The 22,595-nt window shown below is 38.1% G+C and overlaps 1 protein-coding gene across 17 annotated transcripts in view; it reads left to right on the top strand.

Moving 5' to 3' along the window:
• Positions 1 to 22,595, top strand: part of ADGRL3 (adhesion G protein-coupled receptor L3) — a gene marked incomplete at its 3' end in the record, with an annotated part of 400,329 nt that overhangs the window by 364,502 nt on the left and 13,232 nt on the right. For 4 of the 17 annotated variants that reach the window (XM_081321789.1, XM_081321790.1, XM_081321788.1 and 1 more), the window contains one exon: positions 20,982 to 21,033. The exons of 11 other annotated variants lie outside the window; for them this stretch is intronic. In XM_081321789.1, the coding sequence (XP_081177915.1) occupies positions 20,982 to 21,033 (52 nt within the window). The remainder of the gene's footprint in view (positions 1 to 20,981; positions 21,034 to 22,595) is intronic. 2 more of the 17 variants (XM_081321797.1, XM_081321793.1) reach the window with 1 other exon arrangement.

Here is a 22,595-nt window from a genome sequence, read left to right on the forward strand (position 1 = left end):
AGGAAATATTAAGTATAAAGCTAATAATAAAAAGAATAAATTATGTTGGAATAAAATAAATTCATTTTATCTATTTATCCTGATGGGATAAATAATCCTAATGGGAGAAAAAATAATTTTGAATACTGTATCCAGTGTAGCTATCTCTTTGAGCAAAAGAGTTCATGCAAGAAAAGAATAGTAGCACTGCACACTGACTATACACAGTTCATAAGCCAGAGTTTTATCATTGCCGACTAAACTGTCACATCCCAGGAATCTATCCACTTTATTAAAATATTTTTGATATAAAGAATGGCTTAATGGAATCAGACCTGAGCAAAATTTATTCCAAAATTTATTATCTGCTCTCTTAATCCAGGTGGCAATTTTATTAAGATGTTGCAGGGATATCTTAGCACTGAACATTTTTTAAATTGAAATGTGCAAAGAGAAATGTAACAAAATAAAATGATCTTCAATTTTCAGGTAGACACAGTGTAGATGGAGTGAGGGAACACAGCACCGTAATACTGAACACTTTTACCTTGCTTTCTTGTGTGAGGTGAATTTCTTCTCAATTAATAGAATTTACAGTATTTATCTATTTTCCATAATTCTCTATGTGGTAGTTGGGAAGGTAGTCCTCAGTCTGACATCAGAACAGTTGGTGATCAGCTTCTGGTCTCAGTTTTCCCTCCTTTCAGACAAAGCCAGTGGAATATGGGGAACAATATGAGAACAAGATTTAAAGGTGTTTTTTTTCTTCTTCTTTCTGATATTGAAGGACTGGTCTAGAGGTCAGAATAGAGTGAAATCTAGACAGAGTTAGCCAATACTGGTTATTTTTACCTGATTGCATCTTATTCTTTAAATATTGCTTGATTGTTTTCAATATGGTCTGTAGAATTAATTTAAAAATTTTAATGAATCTGTTTTGATAGTTACTCAGTATGGCCTCAAGGTTTATTTTTGTTTGTTTCATAACCTTAATTTAAGCTTAATGCCAGCTAGGGCAGAGTGTCTGGGTATCTACATTATTCTTAATTATATAATTCCTTAAGATTTCAATGTCATCCAGAAAATTTGTATTCTGATATTGTGATGGTATGATTCTTTGTTCTCTAAATATAATTAGCTGGTAATGATGGGCGATTTTGCAAAAACTGAAAATTAATAATTACTTTAAATATCTGAATATATACTTCAGTCAGCAATTTATGTGAGCAGGGTAACAATTAGGACAAATACTTGGATTATTTTTCTCCATGGCTAGCCAGTTGGTAGATTTTACATTCTGGAGAAAGTTATAATTCAACTCTTTTATGACATACAGGAAAAAGCATTAACAAGGTTCTGGAGATTTCACAGGAAATATCTATATTCCTTCCTCAAAGGCTTTCAGTAGAATATTTAGGAATAAAAACTTTCCATTCTACAATAGTGAAAGATAATTGGGATCTAACCAGTGCAGAATGAAGTAGAGATTTCCTGAAAATTGGGAACTAGACTTTTGTTCTTCTGTCTAAAACTATATTTTACTAATAATCTTAGAAGAAACACTTCCAGACGTATAATAGGAAAGTTAAGTTATTGAATGAGATATCAGCTTAATTATAAAATGTTGTTTGGATGAGTTATCATTTTGAGTCTATCTTCCAAAACATTTAACAAGAATGTTCATTTGGAGACACACTTTTAATCATATTCTGCTTTCTGGGTCTATGTCAGTCACTGAAGACTGAGTTCCTCTTCTTTCAAATGAGTATGTTTGCACTGTGCACATTTTTGCATTTGGCAGTCCACTTTTAACTTCAACTAGATTGGACCACATTGTATAAATATAAAAATTAATATTTTTATTCCCTAAAATAGAGATAGTGCTCTTTTAAGTTCTTACAGAATTGGAATTTTTGACCTTTAATATGTGTTCTTCAATAGTGTTCTGGCATTAAGTTCCTCTACAACAAACACATTCCCTAGAGGAAGAGTTATAATCAATGAATATATAATGTGAATATGGGATGCCCCTGCCCTGATGAAGTGGACAGGGCCCTTGCTGCTGTCAGTGCCACCACCTGTCAGTTAGATCCTTGTCCCTCCTGGATGGTGACTAGCAAGTGGGTCCAGACAGTGATTCATACATCATTAGAGGAGAGGACATTTCCGGATGCTTTTAAGCAAGCCTTGGTTTGCCCCTTTAAAAAAACATCATTAGACCCCCACCTGCCTGGACAATTTTCATCCAGTTTCCAACCTCCCATTCTGAGGGAAGTTTGTAGAAAAGGTGGTGGCCTGGCAGTTGCAGAGGGTCCTGGATGAAATGAATTACCTGGACCCCTTTCAGTCAGGATTCAGGCCTCATTATGGGATGGAGACAGCACTGGTCATGTTTGTTGATGATCTCTGGCAAGAGAGAAATGGGGATAGTGCAACCATCTTTGCTCTCCTTGATCTCTCAGCAGCTTTCACTACCATCAACCATGGTATCTTTTGGGGCCAGCTGCAGGGGCTGTGGCTGATGGCACAGTTCTGTTCTGGTTCGGCTCCTTTCTTTGTGGCAGCTCCCAATCAGTATTGATAGGGAGGGAGAGGGCCAGCCCTTAGCCACTATTCGGTGTGTACTGCAGAGCTGGGTACTTTCTCCACTCTTTTTCAACAACTATATGAAACTTCCGGGTGAGATCATCTGTCACCAGGGGTTGAGCTATATCCTGTTTGCTGATGACACCCAACTCTGTATTTCCAATCTTTATGACCCAAGTGATACTATGGCTACCCTTTCGTGGTGCTTGGAGGCTATGGGGCACTGGATAGGGGACAACAGGCTTCAACTGAACCCTGGTAAGACCAAATGGCTTTGGGTTTGTGGGGCTCTGGGATCTGGGACTTTGTCATCTTTGACTCTAGATGGGGTGGCAGCAGTGTGTGTGAATATGGAATGCCCCTGGCTGCCTGCCTCCTCACCCACTGTCCCATCCACCACCACCACTGTCCCCAACCTTTTCAGCCAGAAGTGCAGTGGCAGCAGTAGCAGTGGTGGTGAAGTGTGTAAAAATAGGAAACCCCAGCCACCACTGCCACTCTACACTCTGCCCACCTGCCTGTCCAGCACTTCCTCCAGCCACCCATACAGAGTTGTCCCTACAGTGAATTGGCCGTATGGAGTTATCCTGCAGCAACTTGGCAGTGGTGAGTTGGCAGAGGTGACCTGGCCACGCCAAGTTGTCCCATTCCCGATAATGTTAATTCTCGAACAACTGCCTGCCCGAAAGGGGTCATAATTTAAGAACTATTTGCAATTGAAGTTCCATCCACCTTTTGCATGAAATGTTTGGGACTTTGATTGTTTGGTCCTACCCACCATTTGGGTGCTTCCTCTAATACATTGAATACCTCTGGATTTCAGAATTTATGAGCTCATCAGTATCATCCAATGAATAAAACAGGTTTTTTAAACGTAATATACTGTATTGCCAGGTAGTTGCATTAGTAAATTGTATTCATTTTACAAAACTGCAAAGATTATTTAAAAGTGAAATTATTTTATTGAGAATATTTATCCTATTTTCTGCTGGTGTTTTCTGAAATAAATTAACAGCCATTTTAAACATGAATTGAAGCCAAATGTCATGCTTGCTTCCTATTCTCTCACTGGCTGTTGTACACCAGCCATTCCTTCCCCTTCTCTGGCATGTCTTTGCCTCCTTCCAAGCAATCATGCCCTGCAGCAACTATTTGGGAAATGAGGTCCCTTGGGCACAAATAAGATATCAGACATGTTCCACTGTTGGAGCCTGATTACATTGTGTCTTGATGGCAGTGCCTGAGGACAAGGTTTCTGCCATTCGTGACCTTGCCCTCACAAGCTGCATTCTTGTTAGACTCATCAATCTAGCATGCATAAATTTGCAGCTGGAAATACTGTATAGTCCCAGTTCAGTGCAATTAAGTTCCTCTCATAAACTGAGGTTAATAAAGCAAAGCAATGTTTATTATCAGTCAGGCCATGGTCCTGTTCCTAATCTCTTCTTTCTGATTATAATCCTACCATTCAGTGTTGTTACATTTTGTATAGCAGCTTGAAAAATTTGCTGAGACTTAACTAGCAATAGAAGTTAAATATAAAAAAAACCCCTCACTTAAATACTTGTGTTGTATTTCTGTGCAGAACAGAATCCTCTCAATAGCAGAGGCTCTAAGTCACCTTGAAAACAGTGTGTTTCTTACAAGAAGTGAATATAGATTGATCAAGCAGAAATCTAGCCAGAATAAATTGATTTCACCTTTTGATTAATTTATTTGACCATAGGAGTACTGCAGATATATTTTTATTTCAGCAAATCCATTTTGATAAGTAAACCAGTTAAGGCAAAACATGCTTGAGAAGCACAGTCAAAGAATTCTCAATAGTGCTCATCAGACTGAAGGGAGGGAGGTAGGTCACTCCTAAAGCTTGACTCTTTAGCAATGTTATGAGTGATTTCAAGAAGAAAATGGAAAGACTGCTTTACAGGTTTGCAAATGGCATAACACTGGATAGGAATGCTAATAATCTAGAAGGTAGAAATAAAACGAAAAATGAGTTTGATAGATTAAGGTAGGTGTGTCAAACTGCCAGCCCATAGGCCAGTTGTATCATGCGGAGACCGTGCCCACCCCAGCTCCAGCAATAATAATAATAATAATAATAATTTAATTTTTATACCGCCCTTCTCCCGAAGGACTCAGGGCGGTGTACAGGGCAATACAATAAAATACAATATATAAAAATTAAAAGAAGTATTAAATACAGTAGCCCAATTAAATTAATACAAAATGTTAAAATACCCCTAAACCCATCAGACCAGGCCGGCTTGTTCAAATAAATATGTTTTTAGGTCACGTCGGAAGGAGCGAAGGTTGGGAGCCATCCGGAGCTCCACCGGTAAACGGTTCCAAAGGTCTGGCGCGCCCACAGAGAACGCCCTCCCCCTGGGGGCCGCCAGTCGACACTCTTTGACCGACGGCACCCTAAGGAGGCCCTCTCTGTGGGAGCGCACTGGACGAAGGGAAGTTGATGCCGGCAGCAGATGCTCCCGTAAGTAACCCAGACCCATGCCATTTAGGGCTTTATAGGTCGTAACCAGCACCTTGAATCTTTAGGGCTTTATGTCACATGACGCGGCGAGTTTGACACCCATGGATTAAGGAAATGGGCTGAAAATAACAGAATTAATCTAAAAGAGATAAATAAAAAGTGTATGTGCTCCAGGAAACAAATTAAATTCAGAGGTTTAAAATGGAAGAATATCTGACTTGGCAACAGTGCTGATGAAAATGATCTAGTGAATAGTCTAGTGATTAGACAGTCACTTGTCTGAGATAGTATAGGTTCTCCTGCTTGAGCAGGGGGCTGAACTAGAAGACTTCCAAGGTCCTATTCTATTCTATTCTATTCTATTCTATTCTATTCTATTCTATTCTATTCTATTCTATTCTATTCTATTCTATTCTATTCGAACAGAAGTTAATTACAAACATCAGTGTTATATGACTATGAAAAACAGCAAATGCAATTTTAGACGGCATCAATAGATGTCTTAACTTTTAAAGCAGAGGAAGTAATACTTCTGTATTGGTCATCCAAACTTCTAGTGCCACTGTGCCACTATGCCACTATGTAAGAAGAATCTACACACATTGAAACAGTTTTGGAGAAATTAAGAAATATCAGAGGACAAAGAAGAAATGGAGAAAATTGACAGATCTAAAGATACGTTTCTCAATATTTATAAGAGCTGCAACTTCTTTATTGTCTCTGAACACAGAACTCAACATAATGGTTTAAATTACAAGAAGTCAGATTCTTGAAAATAGAAAAAAAACAGCCATAAGAGCAGATTTCCTAGGGAAATGATGAGCTCCCATCCACTAAGCTCAAATGGTAGTTGGACAGCCATCTATTGGGCATGATTTTCTTTTAAATTTCTCCTTTGAGCAAAGAATTGGACTCTATAGTTAAACAGCTTCTTTCAGTTGTATGATTTCATAAATATTAATGATTTGTTTTCCTCCATAAACTACAGTAAGAAACACTGTGCTATGGCAATGGTAATAAAAATGTTATGAGAAAAGAATAGAGTGGTCTAGCTCAGTATATATTAATGAGGGAATAAAGCATTTCATTTGCAAGGAGTGAAAAAGAGAAGGCAAAATAATATACATCTTTTAATACAGTATTAGAAAAAGAGCATTTCTTAATTTGAAAGTGCATTCTAACACAATCATTAGAATTGATGGAGGGTGGTGTTGCTATTACTAACATAGTTCATGTTCGATGTTTGACATAATTAAGAAGTACATTAATATTCAGCATGCCCTTTAAATACTCACAGTCTGAGTTATTATTTATTAAACATGGAAAAGTCAAATTTGCATCCATGCCCTCATTCAGAGGCATAAGTTCTGCCTTTCATTTCAACAGAGTTAAATAATGTGGCTTCAGCTAGAACACAGGGAAACCACACTATAACTTTTAACTATCCACTGAGTTCAAGGAGGCAGTCACGAAGAAATTTTCTTTGGGAAAGTAATTGATTGGCCTCAATTGCACCATTTTTGGCTATAATAAACAACAGTATCTGGAGGGTGCTGTTATCTGGACCCACTTGACTTGTGTTTTTAGCTAGGATATGTGAGCATGACTGCTTCTGCTGCCTTTGATACTAGGAAGCTGAGGAGTGTGGGGATTTTTTATTAGTTTCCTTTGACCTTTTATTAATGTCCATAATTTCTCTCAGGGCCACTTTGAAGGATTGGTCCTTGTGAACACTTTTAGCAGTGGGTTTTCAACCTTTTGGTCATACCATGTTTGCTGTTGATTATTGTTTGATATCTAGATTATGTTATTCCACACAACACTCCATTTTGCATTTATTATTTATATAAGACTACTGGGAGAGACCATGATATCTTTGAAGTATATTGTCACTATATGCTGATGTCTAGTACTCTTACTGTCTGTCTCAAAAGAAGCCATTGATTCCTTTAATCAGGCTTAACATCAATGGTTGATTAAGTATCTTCTAGTATACCCTTCTATGTATTTCTCAACCTTGGCAAGTTTAAGATGGGTGAACCAATTTCCAGAATTCCCCAGTCAGCATTACTACTTCAGTGTAAGGGGAGAGCTGCATAAACAACTTCCTAGCATAGCTTAGTATAGCATACCATTTGCATTCCTTTTAACAAATGTAAGGAAACCTAACTGGTATACAAGTATGTCAAAGAGCCTAGATCCATGGTGGTGAACCTATGGCACGCGTGCCACAGGTGGCAAGCAGAGCCCTCTCTGTAGGCACACACGCCATCACCCCAGTCCTAGGCCTTCACCTGGGTTTTATAAAACCTTTTCACTTTAGGCCTCCGCCGCCATGTGCAAAAAAAAAAAGTTCAATCAATCAATCAATTTCAACTTCTCGCGGGAAAAAAAGATCTCGCAAAGTTGGAATTGATTGATTGAACTTTTTAGTCCCACCCAGTCTGCCGTTAGCACTGCAGCCATGCCCACCCAATGGGCCACACCCACCCAATGGGCCACGCCTACCCAGCACCCAACGATACATAAGCAGGTTTTGGGTTGCAGTTTGGGCACTCTGTCTCTAAAAGGTTCACCATCACTGGCCTAGATATACCATTGACATGGGGAAGAAAAGTGTATGTCTATGAAACTTAAGAGAAAGGGAAAGGATGCAATCATCTGAATGAAGGTAACCTGCTCTTGTGAAGTGGGTGGAGATTTTGAAGACGTGCATAGATATAGGTTAAATTATAACAAAAAAGTTTAAACTAATATCAGAAAGTATGAATTGGTGTCATCCACATTATTTTATATTGCAAATGAAAATAGGAAACTATAATTAGATAATGCAATAATTGTATCTTATACTTCAGTAAAGTATGACAATGGGAGATCTATAGATGGAGAAAACCATGCAACCTTTTGAATACATCAGAAGCAGGGGAAATATTCTGAGAAGGAAAAGAAAATAGAAAAAAAAATTGGATCATTTGGACAAATCAAGAATGCCATTTGGAGTAGAGAAAAATGTTTATTTGTTCTGAATAGATGGTTTATTCATGCACCAAGATGAAAAAGAACAATTAAAATGAGACTGAGTTGATAGATTATAATAAAAGATTTAGAGAGATAGTAGTGAAGGATACAAGAATGCTAAGAGTTTCTGAATATGAGACAGATAGCTATTTCATAGTATCAAGAGTAGATCTTGGGAAAATAGACAAAAAGATGTAAAAGATGGATAGAAAGATATAAAAGAACCTAGAGTGAAATTTAAAATGGTAGTAATAGAATGGATGAGTCCTGTAGATCAGAGGTCCCCAACCTTTTGGACACCAGGTACCGGGTCCGTGGAGAGAGGTTTAACTGCGTACCGGAGGGTGCGTGGTTATGTGTGCTGCCTGCGTCTCACGGATGGGGCTATGCGCAGACCGGTTGTTGGCATGCCATGGCCCAGTACTGGTCCACGGAATGGGGGTTGGGGACCCCTGCTGTAGATAGATCAGTATAAATTTAGAATATAATTAATCTTGCAACAGGATGAGTGAAAGTGAATGCAACAGATTTTCCTGTAAAATGAATGGAAAGTAAATGCAAGAAAAGAAGGGTTGGCACTTAGTGAAAAGAATTATGTGAAAGAAGCAAAGGAAGGAGAAAGAGGTGGAGAGGGAGAAGGAATGGTGTAGAGAGAAAGATGGCCTCAGAACAGAATGGCATTGGAAGACATGCAGCACAACAGCTGAGCAGCAGCTGAAATAGTGCAACACAACATATTTCAGCATCAACTCAAGAGGAAGCAAAAAGACAATAAATAAATAAATAAATAAATCCTGAATAAATCTGATTGTTTTTTTAAAAAAAAACACCAAATATTGATTTTCTAATTAAATTTTTTTAAAAAAATAGATTTTGAAATTTTTGAATTTTAAAAAATCCCATTCCATTGCAAGTGCCCTGCAAGGTTTATAGGCAGTTCATTCATTCATAAGATGCAAGTAATATCAGCACTTCTATTCCCCAGGTAATTGGGGCCAGAAATGTGTTTTTTATTTTTTGTATTTTGTTTTTATTCATTTCTGTTATTTTTCCCTCTCTGTTCTCGATTTTTAAAAGAACAAAGGGTCCAAAGACTAAAAAATTAGATCATTTTATTACCAAAAAATAAAACCCTTTATAAAACCATTTTTTAAAAAATATTTTTTTTAAAAAAATCTAAATTTTTAAGATTTTTAAAATTTTAAAAGATAGGAGGGACCGAAAGGCTACTAAAATACACAAAATTAGACAAAATTAAAAATACTGCTAAGAGACAATACCCTGCCTTCGAACTACTGGGAGCAATTGAGAATTTGCTATTGTTTTTTAAACTTTCACAATAATTGAGAGCTTGTTGTTGTTGTTAGTTGCGAAGTCACGTCTGACTCCTCGTGACCCCATGAACAACATTCCTCCAGGCCTTCCTCTCCTCAACCACCTTCTGGAGTCCATTTAGGCTCACGCCTACTGCTTCAGTGACTCCATCCAGCCACCTCATTCTCTGTCGTCCCCTTCTTCTATTGCCCTCAATTTTTCCCAGCATTAGGCTCTTCTACAGTGAGTCCTTCCTTCTCATTAGGTGGCCAAAGTATTTGAGTTTCAACTTCAGAATCTGGTCTTCTAAAGAGCAGTCAGGGTTGATCTCCTCTAGGACTGACTGGTTTGATCGCCTTGCAGTCCAAGGGACTCGCAGGAGTCTTCTCCAGCACCATAGTTCAAAGGCCTCAATTCTTTGGCACTCAACCTTTCTTATGGTCCAGCTTTCACTGCCATACATTGCAACTGGGAAAACCATAGCCTTGATTATACGCACTTTTGTTGGCAGGGTGATGTCTCTGCTTTTTAGTATGGTGTCAAGATTTGCCATAGCTTTCCTCCCCAGGAGCAAGTGTCTTTTAATTTCTTGGCTGCAGTCCCCATCTGCGGTGATCTTGGAGCCCAGGAAAATAAAATCTGTCACTACCTCCATTTCTTCCCCATCTATTTGCCAGGAATTGAGATGGCTGGATGCCATAATCTTGGTTTTCTTAATGTTGAGTTTCACCCAACTTTTGCACTCTTCTTCACCCGCATCAAGAGGCTCTTTAGTTCCTCTTCACTTTCTGCCATTAGAGCGGTGTCATCTGCAGATCTTAGGTTGTTGATATTTCTCCCGGCAACTTTTGATTCATCTAGCCCTGCCTTTCTCATGATGTGCTCTGCATATAAGTTGAATAGGCAGGGCGACAGTATACAGCCTTACCGGACTCCTTTCCCAATTTTGAACCAATCAGTGGTTCCGTGTCCAGTTCTCATGGTTGCTTCTTGACCCGCATATAGCTTTCTCAAGAGACAAATGAGATGGTCTGGTACTCCCATCTTTTTAAGAACTTGTCACAATTTGTTGTGATCCACACAATCAAAGATTTAGCATAGTCAGTGAAGCAGAAGTAGATGTTTTTCTTTCTCCATGATCCAGCGTATGTTGGCAATTTGATCTCTAGTTCCTCTGCCTCTTTGAAATCCCTCCTGTACTTCAGGTAGTTCTTGATCCACATACTGCTGGAGTCTAGCTTATAGGATTTTAAGCATAACTTTACTAGCATGTGAAATGAGTGCAATGGTGCGATAGTTTGAACATTCTTTGTCATTGCCTTTCTTTGGGATTAGAATGTAAATTGACCTTTTCCAATTCTGTGGCCACTGTTGAGTTTTCCAAATTTGCTGGCAAATTGAGTGTAGCACATTTACTGCATCGTCTTTTAAGATTTTGAATAGCTCATCTGGAATACTGTCACCTCCACTAGCTTTGTTGTTGCTCAGATTTCCTAAGAAATCTAGGATTTCCTAAGAAATCCAGACATTCTAGGATGTCTGGCTCGAGGTCAGTGACCACCCAATCATGGTTATCTGGGACGTTAAGCTCATTCTTGTATAGTTCTTCTGTGTAGTTTTGCCACTTCTTCTTAATCTCTTCTGCCTCTGTTATGTCCCTGCCATTTTGGTCCTTTATCATGCCCATCTTTGCATGAAACGTTCCCTTCATATCTCCAATTTTCTTGAAGAGATCTCTGGTCCTCCCTATTCTATTGTTTTCTTCTATTTCTTTGCACTGTTCATTTAAGAAGGCATTCTTATCTCTTCTAGCTATTCTTTGGAAATTCTGCATTCAATTGGGTGTATCTTTCTCTTTCTCCCTTGCCTTTCGCTTCCCTTCTTTCCTCAGCTATTTGAAAAGCTTCCTCAGACAGCCATTTTGCTTTCTTGCATTTCTTTTTCTTTGGGATGGTTTTAGTTGCTACCTCTTGTACAATGTTGTGAACCCCGTCCATAATTCTTCAGGCACTCTGTCTATCAGATCTAATTCCTTAAATCTATTTGTCACCTCTACTGTGTATTCATCAGGGATATGATTTAGTTCATACCTGAGTGGCCTAGTGCTTTTCCCTACTTTCTTCAATTTAAGCCTAAATTTTGCAACGAGAAGCTCATGATCTGAGCCAGTCAGCTCCTGGTCTTGTTTTTACTGACTGTATAGAGCTTCTACATCTTTGGCTGCAGAGCACATAGTCAATCTGATTTCTGTGTTGGCCTTCTGGTGATGTCCATGTATAGAGCCGTCTCTTGGGTTGTTGGAAAAGAGTATTTGCTATGACTATCGTATTCTCTTGACAAAATTCTATCAGCCTGTGCCCTGCTTCATTTTGTACTCCAAGGCCAAACTTGCCTATTATTCTGGTTATCTTTTGGCTTCCTACTCTAGCATTCCAATCCCCCATGATGATAAGGACATCTTTTTTTGGTGTTAGTTCTATAAGGTGCTGTAGGGCTTCACAGAACCAGTCAACTTCATCCTCTTCAGCACCAGTGGTGCTTGGACTATTGTGATATTGAATGGTTTGCCTTGGATTCGCATTGAGATCATGCTGTCATTTTGGGGATTGTATCCCAGTATTGCTTTTCCTACTCTTTTATTGACTAGGAAGGCTACTCCATTTCTTCTGAGGAATTCTTGCCCACAGTAGTATACCTGATGGTCATCTGAATTAAATTCACCCATTCCTGTCCATTTTAGTTCGCTGATTCCTAAGATGTCGATGTTCAGTCTTGTTGTCTCTTGTTTGACCATGTCCAGCTTGCCTTGATTCATGGATATTACATTCCAAGGTCCTATGGAGAATAAATCTTTACAGCATAGGACTTTCCTTTAATCACCAGATGCATCTACAGATGAGCGTCCTTTCGGCTTTGGCCCAGTCGCTTCATTCTTTCTGGCGCTACTAGTACTAGCCCTCTGCTCTTCCCCAGTAGCATATTGGACAACTTCTGACTTGAGGAGCTCATCTTCCAGTGTCATATCTTTTTGCCTTTTGGTACTGTCCATGGGCTTTTCATGGCAAAGATACTGGAGTGGTTTGCCATTTCCTTCTCCAGTGGATCACATTTTGTCAGAACTCTTTGCTATGACCTGTCCGTCTTGGGTGGCCCTGCACAGCATAGCTCTTAGCTTCATTGAGTTACGCAAGCCCCTTCACTGCAACAAGGCAGTAATCCATAAAGGGGAATTGAGAGCTAAGACAGGGCTTTTCAACCTTTTCACCCATTGTACCACTTTTAGGATATGGCAACATCCGAGTACCACCAGTCACCTAGCAAGGTGTCAAAAACTTGATGACCAAAAAAAAAGAGGAAAAAAGTGATGAAGTACAGGTAGTCCTCGAAGTACAACAGTTCGCTTAGTGACTGTTTGAAGTTACAATGGCACTGAAAAAAGTGCCCCCCAAGCCACAGCCAAGCAAGACACCTGCCTGCCCGCCTGGCGGTGCTCTTCCTCCTGTTCGAGGTTTTCATTGTTGTGAGCATTTCTGTTGAGGATTGGCAGCAGGGGTGGGGTGGGGGTGTTTGGTTTTTATTTCCCCAGTCTGCTGGGTGGTTGCAGCAGGTTTTGGTCACTTCATATGACCCTGGGACACTGTGACCATCATAAATATGAATCAGTTGCCAAGCATCTGAATGTAAATCAGAAGACCTTGGAGATGCTGCAACATTCCAGTTGATTGGCGCTTCTTCTGGGCTCAGCAGAAGCGCCAGGATCAGCGCTGAGCTCCAGCTGTAAAGTGGCAATGATCCTGGCGCTTCCACTGAGCCCTGACAGCCCTGCAGCTCCAGCCATCTCTCGCTCAGGCTTGTGTGGTGCTGCCACAGTTTCAGCTCATTCCCCTCCCCTGCTACCACTTTTCTAGGATGGTTGCGTACCATCTGCCAGGTGCCAATGTACCACAGGTGGTACCTGTACCACTGGTTGAAAAGCCCTGAGCTAAGACATTAGTTTTTCTTATAGTCTTTTCATTTCTTCCCTCTGTGGATTACAAACTATATCTTGAAGAAGATCTGATATGTCTTTGAGGTATTACAATTAAAGCATTGCAAGAAAAATAAAATACTCATGGGAAAAAACATAATCATGGAAAAAAGATTAATACTGTTGTGATTTGCAAAATAAGTGCCATGCATGTATTCATGCCCATAGAAGACAAGTCATTCCACTCTGAGACTCAAAAAAGGAGAAGCTCCAATTAAAGGAAGAAGACCATAATCAAACTGAATACAGTAGAGAACAAACAACCAGAAAAAAATGAAGCTTTAGAGATAAACTGATGGCAACTTGTCACTCATAGAAAAAGAAAAATCAAGAACAATGTCTATGCGATCTAGCCCAGTCCCACTAGAGCAGGTATGTCAAACTCGTGATGACGCGCGACGTATCGTGACTTTTTTCGCATTGCCGTCAATGGGGTGGGCGCGGTTTCATTGTGATGGGCCAGCAGTTTGACATACCTGCCCTAGAGCTAAGTGATCATTTTCATATCCTTTCCCTGGAAGAAAGCATGCAGTCATGTGGAGAAGAGACACCGTCAAGTTTACCAGTGACAGGAAGAAAAGTAGCCCAGACTTCCCCAAGGGGGGGGGAGAGTTGTGTGTTGTTGATTGGCAAGTCACTTTTCAGAGGAATTGAATCACCAATTTGTAGAACAGACAATCTATCAAGAGAAGTATGCTGTCCCCTAGCAAGAAAGATGAAAGATGTGACTGATAGGCTTACTAAAATCTAGACTATATGTTCTACAGAATAGTACCAAAGTCTATGCAGTTACCCTGATGTGGAAAAAAACGAAACAAAAAATACTTGATGGAATGACGGACAAAAATAGGCTGTGGATGAGGGGGGAAAATGCATACTGCAAAAATAAGAATGAGAGAAAGATATATAAAGAGAATAAAGATAGTTGAAGAATTGGAATCAAAAAGAACAACAATTAAGATTAAAAGAGACAGACAAATATAGAGCAAGGTTTAGTTCTAATGATTTTGGAAGGGAACAAAAAGAGGAAACAAGTAGCTTGCAGCAGAACGAATAGAATTAAAAACAATTTGGGGTAAAATTGAAGAGGCAGAACACCAGAGGGAGTATTTTACAGATTTGTATGGGAATGATATGTTGCGAAGTCAAACTGAAAAAAATGCTTTAAATTTTATTGCCCAAGAAAAAAATAGATGAAAGGAATTCAAGGCTGTGAGAATGCTGAAAAATACTAAGGCTCCAGGAGAAATATTACAGTGGGACACGTATTAGGTGATGGAGGTGGTTTGTGTAGGGAATGGTTGTGCATCTTGTTTAATGGTTGTATAAAGATTGTTTGTGTGCCTGATTATTCTACTGCTCCAAGGAGATAAAAAAAAAAGAGTGAGTGCAAAACTGCAGTAAGATTACTACACTAAATGTGCTTTGTCAGGTCCTGGTGGAATGGGGCAAGGATGATAATGATCAAAGATAATAATTATTTGGGAATTACATATTTTGGGACAATACTTTGCCAGGTAGGGCAAGAGAAAGGTATAGATGTGAGAAAGCTCATTTCATGCCTACTGATATAGAGAAAGCATATGCAAAAGTGATTGGGCAGAATTAAGATACTTTACACAAATATGGAGCTGAAAGTTGTTAGCACAATGTAAAAAAAAGCAATATATGATGGAAGAAAAGCATGAACTGAAAGCATAGATTGAACGCTTAGCAAATTGTTTAATACTGAGCAGGGAAAATGACAAAGAAATGTAGATGAATTAAAGTATTTTAGCAGAATGCTGGTGAATAAATAGTATGTGGATATATTGCAATGAACGTTTGTCAAAAGGAACAAAACTGGCATTGCATAAGAAAGTCATTTTCCCACTTAATTGTGTGTAATTAGAGCTGGGGAAATCTAAAAGTTCAGTGCAATGGGAAAACTAGAATATAGGGTAACACACAGGTGGGATTCAAATATGTGAACAACCAGTTCTCTGTGTGGATGCCACTTCCAGAAGTCCTGGGGAACAAAAAATTAGCTACCGGTTCTGCCGAACTGGTGCAAACTGGCTGAATCCCACCACTGGTAAAACAAGAAGAAAAGGTGAAGAGTGAATAGATCAATGGACAGGTAATGCAAGCGTGAGTGACTGATATACAAAAAAGTATATGGAGGTGGTTTGGTGATATAAAGAGAATGTATGAAGTCTGAATTCAGAGAGATGTGTTAAAGTATTACAAATGAAAGAAGATGATCAAGAAAAGTCATGGCTGAACGAAATTTATGTTTAAGAAACAAAGGGCAGTTTACCAAGCAGTTGTATGAATGTGGCGACTTAAGAATGGTTTGTAGGGTTCTGAAGGTATACAGAGGTGTGATGAGTGGTGCTATTGCAAACTATATTTATTTCCATTCCTTTTTCTTACCTCATGGTTTATTTCTTTGGCTTACTATTCCTTAGTTCTTTTCTGCACTTTGCAGAACACTGTTTTCCCCAAAAGGAAATAATGGCAGGATGGATTTTTGCATGTTTAAGAAATTATTTGAGGGTTCATTTGCTATGATAAAACATTTGAGGATTCAGTTGATTAGCTTATAGTTACTTCATATTTTTCTTTGCCATGTCCAGTTTTATCCCTTTATACAACTGTTCTACAGATTAATTCCTCAACTCTCTAAAGAAGATCTATATGAAATCACTACTAAGTTCTTCAGTGGTGATTACGTGGAAAAGTCTCCTGTCTATGTTCCTTCTTTAGGAAAAGATAATTTCTCCTGATTGCTAAACTGCCCTATGAGGGTAATTTAATCACTCATGTAATAATGTCTATGAGAAGAATAGAGATCCACTGGAACCAAAGCAATAAAGGTCTGAAACAAAATTTCTTTATAGTATTAAAATGCTCTCTAACAATGACCTCTGGGGTCCCAGCCAAACAGACTAAGATCCCAGAGAAGAGGTTGGCAAAGGAGAGAAGCAGTGCATAACGAAGCACTGATTACATTACGGACACAGGAAAATCACCCAACTCCATAGCTTCAGCCAAAAGATAGACATTCCTTTTAGTATTATCATTAGATGGTTTTATTCACACTACTTGAAATGCAAGCCTGGGTCTTGTTATCTGCTACTTTCTTCTTCATTCCTCAGGGTCACTTTAAACTGAATTATGATATCAAAGGACATTCTGAATTCCAACAAGTTTCTTATTTTTCTGCAATTGTGCTTACACGGGAAACATGTTTTAAATATGAACAATCAAAATTTCAACTAAGAAAATCTATTTGAAAGAACTTTAACTTTCAAACTTTGCATCTGTGATTGCATTAGTCTAATGTATAATATCTAGTTGCAGGAAAGAATATGACCAATATCAAAGATATTTCAAATTTTAATTAAATCAGTAACTCAATTGGCATAAACTATATAAAATATTACTATTAACAATGTTAACTTTGTTCCTTAAAATGGCCTAGTAATAATTTAATTTTACTGTTGAAACTGAATGGAAAACATCAAAAAGAAAAGGAAAACCATAGAAGCAGAAGCAACAGAAGCACTAACAATTATAATAATGATAACAGATATGTTTGGGTTACCCAATTTAGGCTCAGAGATATCCCATATCTTAACTATATTAAAAAAAATAGGCCACATTTTGTAGAAATTAGTATGAGCAGGTATTACTATAAGTTATGCATATGGAAAAACCTAAGACCATCATTTGGGGACAAAATCTGAAAAACCTTAAAGCAGGAACACCCTTCATACTGCATAGGTTCTATGGCAAGTTCAGATAGATTGATTGAGGGAGTTCTGTACAAAGGAGAAAAATATTTATGCGAAGCAGTGCACACAAACACACACACCTGACTTTGATTATAATGAAGCTGATTGTTGGAGTTTGGAGCTTGAGGCAGTAGTACGAGAGATGAAATCACGTTTTTCCCCTCAAATGAAATCAGTTTTTTGTTCAACCAATTCACAAAGCTGCTCATGATGGGAGGCAGAGCCTCATCAGGAAGCAAATACTAAAATTAAAGGTTTCTCTTTCTGTATATCTAGTCTTTTTACAACCCAAGAGTTGTGACTAGCTGAACTTGCAAGGATCAGTAGCAGTTTTGAACAAAACACTTTCCTTCCCAATCATGACATTTTACACAAATGTCAAAAGGGTCATTTTGTCTGCCTCCTGTTTTTATCACTGCTGCTTCACTGAAACGCTTTCCAGCACTCTACAGCTCAGGAGGAAGTGATCAGAATGAGAACTTCATGAAAGCCCAAGGATCAAGGCAGACTGAATCCTGACTGATAGATAGATTCCTCCCCGGAGAAATAGAAGTCTCTTCTCCCAGCCTTTTTATCCGTGCCTCAACCAAAGTCAATGTCCACTGTAATGTACACATGGCTGGGAAGGAGAATCATAAACAACCACCTCAAAAAGAAATAAAACCATTTATTAAAGATAATTACATTTTATTAATAGTGGAATTCCCAGATTGTTGAATAATAACTCAATACTTTTTTCACTGCTTAGGTAATTAACATATGATTTGATTAAAAAAAAACTCTTCTTATAATCATAGCAGATAAATGTGAACTGCTTGATGAACCATAGCTCATCACTGTTTATTATCAAATAATAAAGAAAACTAGAACGATGCTGGAAAATCATCTTCATTCCAATTTTGGGTGGAATACCAGGGTGCAGGAAAAGGAAGTCACCTTTTTTTGTAATTCATTTTCTTTTCAGTAAGCAATTACCAGTTGGCTGTGCAGGTCCAAGTGATTCTTATTTAATGAGAAGGAACAGTAAGCAAGCTTATTTTACTGCTTGTATGTACATTCAACAAAAGACAGTGATAAGATGACTTTCCTGTACTCTGGCACAAAGGAAAGTGAAATGAAGGAACACAACTTACTGCTCTGGCTGTGCACTCTTTCAAGTTTTATGAGAGCTCTGTTACTCCTTAGTAAATATGAATGATCAGGCAACATTACATTTATAAAAAAATTTTTTACAAATTCTGTTCTTTTTCCCTCAGGCACTTCTATTCATTTATAACATCAGAAATTAAAAGAAGGTTGTTAAAATATTACACAGCGTTCTAGTTCTACAGTACATGTCTAATGAGTCTTGTATGTGTCACTGAGAACTGGTTTGGTGTAGTAGTTAAAAGTACTCTGCAAGAAACAAGGAGACTGTGAATTCAAATCCCATCTGAAGCCAGCTGGGTGACCTTGGTCCAGGCCCTCTCTCTCAGCCTTGGATGTAGTCAAGGACAAACAACTTCCATGATCTTACCGAGAACACCAAAAGGATTTGTCCAGACAGTCACTAGGAGTCAAGACTGATTCAAAGCCACAAGAAAAGAAGTATCGCGATGTATTCAGTGATTATTTGGTAGTTAGTAAGGTGTTTATCTGTATATTACTATGATCTGAGTAAGTTGGAAAGCCAGACAAGAGAGTTTTCACATCTACAGGTGGCCCTTGTTTAACAACTGTTCACTCAGTGACCATTCAAGTGTATGACAGCACTGAACAATGTATGACCACTCCTTATGGCCATCGGTGTCCCCATCGTGATTTGTGACCTTTCCTTTCAGATTCAATGGGAAGGGGAATCAATGGAGAAGCTGGCAAGAAGTCACAAGTCAAGTGAGGTTCTTGCTTAATAACCCACAGTCCTCATTTAACAACAATTACCAGGAGAGCCGTAACTGCCCTTGCCAAGTAGCACATCATCTGGTCTTTTCCATTTATAACCATGTTGTGTAACAATGGAGTTTCTGTTCCTAATTAGCAGTGAGGACTACCTGTATTCCATTTCTCATTAGCTTCTGTCTGCTGCCGTGTTGGTCGAACAGTATGGAATGGACAGGAGTTGTGAAAGAATAAGGGCAGAACAGCACAGAGTAGATGAAGGCATCTTTCAGAAGGGGTATTGTGGTGACAAAGGAGCTGAACGGGGCACTTGCCCCAGTGTGAGTTTCATTTAATCTGCTTAGCTGTATTTTAATCCCCAACCTTCGCTTTAAAGCATCTGCAATGTTTGTTTTTTCAAAAAACCTACAGAGGAATATAAGTACTGTAGTAGAAGTATAATTCCTCTTTAAAACATGGCTTTTCAGAAGAGAAAAACAACAGTTATGAAAAACAGCTAGGTAAAGGTAAAGGTTCCCCCGCACATGCATGCTAGTCGTTGCCGACTCTAGGGGCCAGTGCTCATCTCTGTTTCAAAGCCAAAGAGCCAGTGCTTGTCCGAGGATGTCTCCGTGGTCATGTGGCCGGCATGACTAGACGCCAGAGGCACACAGAACGCTGTTACCTTCCCACCGTAGTGGTCCCTATTTTTCTACTTGCATTTTAATGTGCTTTCAAACTGCTAGGTTGGCAGAAGCTGGGACGAGTAACAGGCGCTCACTCTGTTATGCAGCACTCGGGATTTGACCCACCAAACTGCCAACCATCTGATCAACAAGCTCAGCGTCCTAACACACTGAGCCACCGCATCCCTTGAAAAACAGCTAGTTTATGCTAATTTAGGTTCTCAGATCCTGTTATTTTGGTATGAAAACAAAAAATTCTCAGTGCTATTCCATACTTCAAATAAGCCAAGAAGACTACACCACCTGGTATAGTGCATACATGTGCAATCAATCATACACTTTAATATAGCTACAGTTAATATTTCTATCTTTCATCAAAACTAGACAAAATGTCTCCCAAGAAAACTGCAATTTTTATACATAATAAAACATTCAATCTCTGTAAAGTTTTGTATATACTTTACAAGTATATGTGAGAACGCTGCTATGTTTCTTGTTAGCTTCTGCATTAGCTTTGTTAGATTAGAAAGGTCTTGTGCATAGGTTGGGTAAACTGGGTGAGATCTAACTGTGGAAATCCAGGGAAAGAAACCTATAGTAAAATGAAATTGGATTTTCAACATTGTTGAAGGCTAATTTATTTATTCCAAGCATTTCCATTTATTAAGACCAGTTTTCATTGACATTTTCCTATTAGACTAAGAAGTGTTCTTGGATCCAAACAGTATTTTACCAGTTGCATCAGGCTCTGCACTAGAAGCTGGGAATGCTTAACGTTGTTTCTGAAATGTTTCTCAAAACAACAGTGTTTGTTTAAGAGTACACTGACTGTTATGTTTGAAAAAAGCTAACATGATGTCCACAAAGGGAAACAACCATGTTAATACAGAATTGGATGATGTAATTAACAAAAAATAAAAGTTTTTATCAGTATAACAAACATTAAATATTTTTATATGGATATATACCATGATACTTTCAATTTTAGTTTCTAATTTTGAATTTTTCTTTTAAAACGCTGATGATGAGATGAAAACTTCATTTATTATTATAAATATGTGACTTATACTCAAACAGAAACAACCCATGTAAATAAGTTCATTTGCTTCAGGGAGTTGAAATAGTTTCTGTTAATACTTTTTTCTGCATATCATCAATTTGCTTTTGATTCATATTTCTTCTATTGTCACTGTAAGCTTACTTGTTGTTTTTTCTTTCTTTTTCTTCATGCTGTCGTTTAGAGCCCTACAGAGAGACAAGTATGGGAGTAAAGCTAAACATTGCATATCAAATGTAATTTTTTTAGTTCACTTTTTAATGCATCATATATCAGTGATGTACATATTTAAAACAATTCATCTCTCACAATACAGAATCAAGAATAATAAGCCATATTTTATAACTATATACAGATAATAGATATGTTGTGTCTGTTTCATTTTGTCTTTCATCCAGTATGTTTAGTTTTGTGTGTATATGAGAATGACATTTCTTTTTAATTAAGAATATTTTTGTCTGCAAAGTCATGCTGTTTTCTTGCTGTGGCACATTTCATGAGAACTGTATTTCATTTTCAATGCAAGGAAATCTTTTATTTTCCTCAAATATATAAAAATGGTAACTTCCAACTAATAATTGTATGCTTTTGCTGAAAAAGCAAGGAGCAATGCCTTAATGGATAGGCATAACCAGTCATCCACTAATCAGCTCCAATCATTATGAGGATTGTTAATACCAATTTAAACTACAAAAATGAATGATTTTTTTCTGCATCTGTAATGGCTATTTTTCACTCATACATTTTTCTGTCTATATGAAATACAGACACTATAACACCCAAATTTCAGTTTGTTAAAATAAGCCCGAAAGCATGGGAGGAAAACTTGGGGAAAAATGTACTTGAGATCAGAAAAATTGCAAGGTCTGCATGTAACGACACTCCCCAGTCCATAGTGCCTCACAGATGCAGACTGAATTCATTGTTTTCAGAAAGTTTGTCTTCTGAAAGTGAATGGCCAATAAATGGTCAGCAATTTACTTCAACAAAACAGTGCTGGTTTAGCCTCATCCCGCTCTTTCTGGCAATAGCATCTGAATTAATAGAAAAATGTGAACCTTTGCATGTCTCATCTTTTGCATGCATTTAAAAGATTATAATATTAGGGATATTCAGATGGATCATGAGTACTTGAAGACTGTTAGTTACTCTAAATAAGGGTTATCACGCAGAAGTTGCAGTGAGATGCTTTTATGGTACTCCAGCTATTTGAGAAGTATGTTGATTCACATGACTGACAGAACCAAATAGGAACCATATCACAATACTTTTAATAAAATCAGCTAAGAAAAGGAGCTAGTTTTTGAATATCATAGTGCTTGCCCTAATGTTAAAAAGAACAAAAGTATGTTTTTTGTGTTGTATGACAAAACCCAGATTGCAGTATGTTACTATCTAAAGATGCTCTCAGCTAGGAACTCAGTTACTTTGCATCTACCAGGAAAGTGTGAAGATGCAGCTAAGCATGCTAGGACAAAGCAACAGTGCTTATGCCCCATTAAAAATACCAAAGCTTCAAATCTCAGTCATTAGTAAAAAAATTAATGCAAAGAACAGAAAACATCTACTGTAATAAATCTGGATATGTCTTATAGTTGTCTGACAGAAGCAAAACTACTATGTAGTCTTGGTCAGTGTTTCTCAACCTATGCAAAATTAAGATGTGTGGAGTACAACTTCCAGAAGTCCCCAGCCAGCAATCTACCATGTAATTTTCTCAGTGAACATTAAAGCTGGAAAAATAGTTTTCTCAAGAGGGTTTTTTTAACTGAAAATATACATTGATCTAAACCAGGTT

Source organism: Vipera berus, assembly GCF_964194415.1.
Source record: "Vipera berus genome assembly, chromosome: 2".
In the NCBI taxonomy this organism is placed as follows: Eukaryota; Metazoa; Chordata; class Lepidosauria; order Squamata; family Viperidae; genus Vipera; species Vipera berus.